The sequence below is a fragment of the Papaver somniferum genome, unplaced genomic scaffold, assembly GCF_003573695.1.
Source record: "Papaver somniferum cultivar HN1 unplaced genomic scaffold, ASM357369v1 unplaced-scaffold_107, whole genome shotgun sequence".
NCBI lineage: Eukaryota > Viridiplantae > Streptophyta > Magnoliopsida > Ranunculales > Papaveraceae > Papaver > Papaver somniferum.
The window spans coordinates 10,289,246-10,295,439 of record NW_020619603.1 but is presented as its reverse complement, the minus strand read 5'-3'; the positions used below and the strand labels follow the sequence as shown (position 1 = coordinate 10,295,439).

The 6,194-nt window shown below is 38.7% G+C and overlaps 1 protein-coding gene across 1 annotated transcript; it reads left to right on the top strand.

The window, feature by feature from the left end:
- Positions 1-1,038: 1,038 nt before the first annotated feature.
- Positions 1,039-2,305, top strand: LOC113328040. The gene is made up of 2 exons (XM_026575134.1): positions 1,039-2,133; positions 2,234-2,305. The coding sequence occupies exons 1-2, from the start codon at positions 1,039-1,041 to the stop codon at positions 2,303-2,305; spliced, it is 1,167 nt and encodes a 388-aa protein (XP_026430919.1).
- Positions 2,306-6,194: the final 3,889 nt, after the last annotated feature.

Sequence of the window (6,194 nt, the reverse complement as noted above, 5' to 3'; positions counted from 1 at the left end):
CCAGGTCCTAGCAAATAGGGTTAACCGTAGTTTTGTTTAAACGAGTCCTTCCAGATTTCTTTGCCCTAACATATCCCAGAAATATTTTTGTAGGCTCACAACTCACTTATTAAGGGAATTCGGGCAAGTAAAACGCCTCCTGTTGCTGAAATCTGAATGCTGCTCCCGGTTCTTCTTCTTCTTCCTTCTCCTTGTACATCAGGAAAGTTTCAGTAAGTTTCACTTCCTCCCTCAGTTTTATATTTTTCGCAGTTCTTCTTTCCATTACAACTGAGCTTATAATTGAAGGGATTTAGGGTTCTTAACGTTTGTACATATAGGGTTTTAGTAGAATTTTCCGAAATGGGGTTTAATATAATTGCTTATGTAGATTGAATTGGACCTTTACAAAATGGGGCTTCTCAAAACATTGAATTTTCTATGTGGAAATTTCAATTTTTGATTTGTATGTGTAGGTAATGGGAATGAGGCTTAAGACACTTATAACTATATGTCAATCTGGGGGTGAGTTTGTGAAAAATAAAGACGATGGTTCATTGTCATACGTTAATCATTGTGGAGATGCTCATGCAATCGACATCGATAGTGAAACTAAGTTTGATGATTTCAAGTTGGAGCTTGCTGGATTGTGGAATTATAGTCCCGAGACTGTGACTATCAAGTATATTCTTCCAGGTCATGGAAAAACACTTATTAAGGTTTCCAATGATAGAGAATTGAAGCGTATGATCGAATTCCATGAGAATTCACCCATCGCAGATGTTTTTGTTATAGGGAGAGATGTTGTTATTCATCATGATGTGTCCGACAGGCCTGCCGCTACCATGTCAGAAGCTGTGGTTCCCATTGTTGTTGATACACCTGTTGATAGCAAAATTCTTGATTCAATTGAACCGGATCCCCTATGTGATGTTCCTCTTGAAAGTATATCTCCGAATCAATCACCAGCTATTGCTGACTGCTGCTGCAAGTGCTGCTGAGAATCATAGAGGTGAAGAATTGGAAAACACCACTGGTGTTGGCCAAATGTTTACAAATATGCATGAATCCAGTAAAGCAGCTATTCAAAGATCGGTTGCATTAATCCTGATGAAGTATAATGATTATGTTGGTGCTAGGAATAAGTTACTCGAGGCACGGACATCAGATCCAGGACTTGAATATATTGATGAGTTGATAAAAGTATGTGACATGGTATGTGCAGTTAATTCTCAAGGGAGTGGAATCAGTTGGTGCTCGGTTCTTGGGATTAACAATACAGCCGATCAGGATGACATAGAGTTTGGGTACAAGGAGCTGATGAGAACTTTGGAACCCGTTAAGAACAAATTTCCGGAGATTCAATCAGCTTTGGGTCTCATTGGAAAAGCTTATAGCGAGTTTGATTCGAGAGGAGCTGCAAGCTTATTCACTGTTGGTCAGTTTTTGGCTGTCTACGATCAAGAAAAAATGCCTCGGGTGTATGCTCAAATTATTGGAATAGAAAGTTGTTATAAAAAGGAAACAAATAGCACAGATAACATACTGTATGTCAGGTGGCTGAGACCTGCACCTACCAACCCAGATGAGAGAAAATGGCATGAGGCAGGTTTGCCTGTTTCTTGCGGGTTCTTTAAGATTGATAGTGTAGGCAAATGTGACATCGGTGCTATCTCACATTTGGTGTCGTCTTTTCGAGAATATCACTATTCTGACAAACTGTTTGAGCTTTATCCACAAGAAGGTGAAGTATGGGCACTTTATGAAGAGTGGAAACCATTTGATTGGTGCTCGGATCCTAAAACAGGAAAAGGATGCAAGTTCTCGCTCGTGGAAATTCTCAGTGATTACTCGGCTGCAGCTGGTTTTAAGGTTGCATCATTAGGAAAGGTGGCAGGGTATAGTACCATCTTTCGAAGGAGTGGCGAATCTTATCATATTGATGCTAGCAAATTGTTTGGGTTTTCTCATGATATCCCAGTTAGGTCCACCGGTGACATGAAGGGTCTATTTGCAGGTACGGTACTTGATCTCGACCCATTATCAGTACCTAAGGATGTTGTTGTTGATACAGTTGCAGCAGAATTCAGTAATGGTTCTTCCAGTATTATGCACCAGAATTCTTTTCTTGTATACGACCTAGGTACAAAAAAGGTAAAAAAACAACAACAAGAAGAAATTGACAATCTAGGTACATTCTTTTCTTGTATGCATTATGTCAAATGCAGTGAGTTTGTCTTTTGGATTTTTTTAGGTTGGTGTAACCCGTAAATATAGAATGTCATCCAAATACCACAACATTTTGTCTTCTAAGAGTCTTTTGTAGTTTAGTTCCGTTGGTTTTCGTATTACGGACGATGATTGTACTGTTAACTAAAATGTGAAAACTAGTTGTAGTTGGGAACTGCAAATAGTTAATAACTTTGTTCAAATAAGTCCAGTATTCATTTGAACTTTCAATGGCGACAGCTTTTTCCAGGGCCCCTTCATGGTCTGGCCAAGTCCAAAATCTCATCCGAAAGATTTTTGATGTTAAAAAGTAACTTTTTAAGAAATACCCAAATAAGTTATTTAATTTTTTCGTGGTTTGAAGTCATTTTTAGATTTTGTTCCCAACCTAATTGTTGTCTTTTTTTACTTTTAGAAATCCAAAATTATTTATGAAAATATACACAAACACCTTCAAAAAGAACCAGGGAGTTCCAAAAATGTAAATAAAGCCCCGGCCTAATTGCATCATTGTGAAACATGTGTAAGTTTAGGCTCTGGTCTTTGTTGAAGTGTACACGTACGTTTGATTGGCAACAGTGGTAAACAAGTCTTCTATCATTTTTTTCATTATTTTCTTAAAGTGATCAAGGAACAAGTTGTTTACTTTTTTCAAATTTAACTGACCCGTCCGAATCAGATTCTTTATATCTGAATCTGGCTAAAATGCTACTCAAAAGTGGGGTCATAGAAAACTTTTGAATTGATATGTGATAAACAAGTATTGGAAAAAAACGTTGTATTTGAATGAGCTAAGTCAGACATCAGGAAAATGAGAATAAAAATCTCATTCAGACTGAACCAGATTCGGATCCTGAGTTAGATCCAAACAAACTAAATAGAAGTCTAGAATACAGCTAAAACCTGATACCATGTCCTAGCAAAATGGGTTCACCAACTTCACCTTCACCTTACTTAGTTTAAATAAGTCCTTTAAGACTCCTACATAGTAGATGATGCGGACATGAACATTGACAAATTCTGGTCGGATGTTCTTCGGCCAAAAAACACATTCGGAACAATCTCTTGATGTAAGCATGAACATTGATCGTTTTGTGAAGAAATCTATCGACCTGAATATAAACATAGACTGATTCTGGTTAAAACCAGAAAACCTTGATTTCAAAATTTTAAATTTTTTGTGTGAATGAAATTGTGAGGATTGGATTAATAGAAAAATACCTGATTCGGGCCATTTCTTATGCTTGTATTGTTTTAAGAGTTTCTTTGTCTTCCGTAACCATTTTTTCCTCGATTCTATAATTCAACTTTTCGCAATTCTTGGATTACTCTCACAAGGATAAGTAACTCTAGTCAATTGTTTATTTCATTTTTCTTGCCACGCCGTCATATATTAAAGAAAATGACTAATCATATTTTGAGTCATCGATAACCAGGGATGTCCTCATTTGCAAATGAAAAAAAAAGGATAAAAATCGATGGCCGATGGAAAGAGGGTTAACATTTGAGAAGGAAATGAAAATATATTACACTTTAGAGAATTATTTTCTATAATGATGATTCAATGGAGAGTAATTTGATAATTTCACCCAATTTAGACACCTAATATCCTCCATCTACTTGGGAACAAAATTTTAGTAAGCTTCTAATAAATGAGACTTGCTAAAAAAATTTATGTATGCGGATGATCTTTTGATAACATATAAAGCAACTCTAGAAGGAACTAACCACCTCAAGCTTCTTCTACAAGCTTATGGCACATCGGCGGGTTAACACATCAACGCTTCGAAATCCATATTAATCCATCACCCGAAGCTTGAGCAACACCAACTAGATGATCTAAAACAAGCCTTCAACATGCAAACAACATCATACCCCCTACCTATTTAGGAATACAATTTAACACAAGGAAGATCATCACGCTATATTTTTTCCCCGTTACTTCAACGGCTAGCGCGCAAGGCAAAAGGATGGATGACTAAATGTCTCACCCAATCAGGAAGATTCGAACTCATAAAAACATCCTTAACCCCTACTGCCAACCATCTCATGCAAACCCAAATTCTTCCTACCCATATCCACCAAAAAATGGATCGTATCACGACGAACTTCTCTGGAGTCACGATTCTTCCATCAAGAAGCTCCACCCACTAGGAAAGGATAAGCTCCACAAACCTAAATCCCAAGGTGGGCTTGGAATACGAAGTAGCAAGGAACACAACAAAGCACTACTTATGAAACGAATTTGGAACATCCACGAAAAATCTAACTCTGTATTAGCTAATCTTTACAATGTAAAATACCTCAAACAGAACCCCATTTTCGGAAACATCCCACCTCTGCCATCATATCCTAGCCCACAGTGGAGGCAGCTAGCCTCGCTCATACCAACTTTCAAACAACATCTCTTACACCAAATTGGAAACGGAATAAACACCCCCATACAAGCAAACTGGATCCCACAATTCATCAATACCATTAACCCAACTTCTTGTCATCCAATACAATCGGTTGCCGACATCATCGACCCGTCAACCAGAAATTGGGATCATAAAAAATTGAACCTATTACCCCAACCCATAATTCAACGAATCGTTAATATCCACATTCCACAGAACAACCAACCAGATACGATCAGATGACCTTTTACCAAAAGCGGAAACTTCACTACTGCTTCAGGATACAACTGTCTCATCAGCGCTTCAACGCAAACCCAACAAAACCCTCTTCCTCCATCCAAATTTCTTTGGACACTTCCATGTCCCCCAAAAGTACAACTTTTCTTGTGGAAAGCAATCAATGAGGGTCTACCAACCCTCAACATTCTTAACCGCATCCAACTCACCAACTCCAACCTATGCCCTCAATGCAGTTCTAATCCTGAAACATCCACTCACATTCTGCTTCAATGTCAAACAACTATAGACTCTTGGAACCTATTGCTAACCCACCTCACAAACCACCGGAACAACAATCATGTCATATCCACTTCATTACCTCATCAAACAACTATACCCCAAATCCTTAAAATAAAAGTGCCTGCACCGATCACCACAACCTTCTGCTTCCTTTTTTGGTCTCTATGGATAACCAGGAATAACATGATGTATCGTCAATAACAACCAAATCCGACAAGTATAATGCTAATGGCTATCAAACTCCAGCAGGAATATTCATGGGCCCAGAGCCACCTCCCACCGGTGCTCCCTGAGATGCATCCATATGAAAACCCTGCCCAAAGAACAAACATAACTTCAACCATCTTTGTGGGACGGGTCAAGCCCCACTCAGATTGGATCAAAATTAACACGGACGGGGCAACAAGGGGTTACCCCGGAATAGCAGGAGCAGGTATTATATGTCGAAACGAGGAAACCAGCACAATCCTGGCAATAACACAACCACTAGGCATCACCACAACACTTGCATCGGAAACTTGGGCCATGCACATCGCTTCTAAAATGGAGACTGAACGAGGATGGCCAAAGGTTCAATTTTAAACGGATTCAGAAAGTTTAATGAGATTTCTAACCTCGGATACCGACGCCCCATGGTATATATCTAATCTGGTTGCAGAGATCAAACAAAGGCTCACCCAAATCCAGCAATACACCATTAGACACGTCTACAGAGAAGGAAATAAAGCGGCAGATGGTTTAGCAAATCGAGCAACGAATGAATGTTCCATACGGAGGCTCACAACCACCATATGGGAACACACAATTCCACAGTCTTTAGGTTTTATTGTAATAACAGACTTTATGTGTATTACGTACCCCCGTGTAATTTCAGTCTAATTTAATAAATTTCATGCTTCAAAAAAAAAAATGAGGCAGGCCTCAAAAACCACGATTTAAAAGCGATTCACCTACTGAAATCCCTCCTAAGATTTACCTCGGAAGAAATTCTAGATCGAAAAATTTGAACATTGTGTTTCATGACGATCATAATTTCCACACACCGATTCATGATTGTGTTTGTCGTGC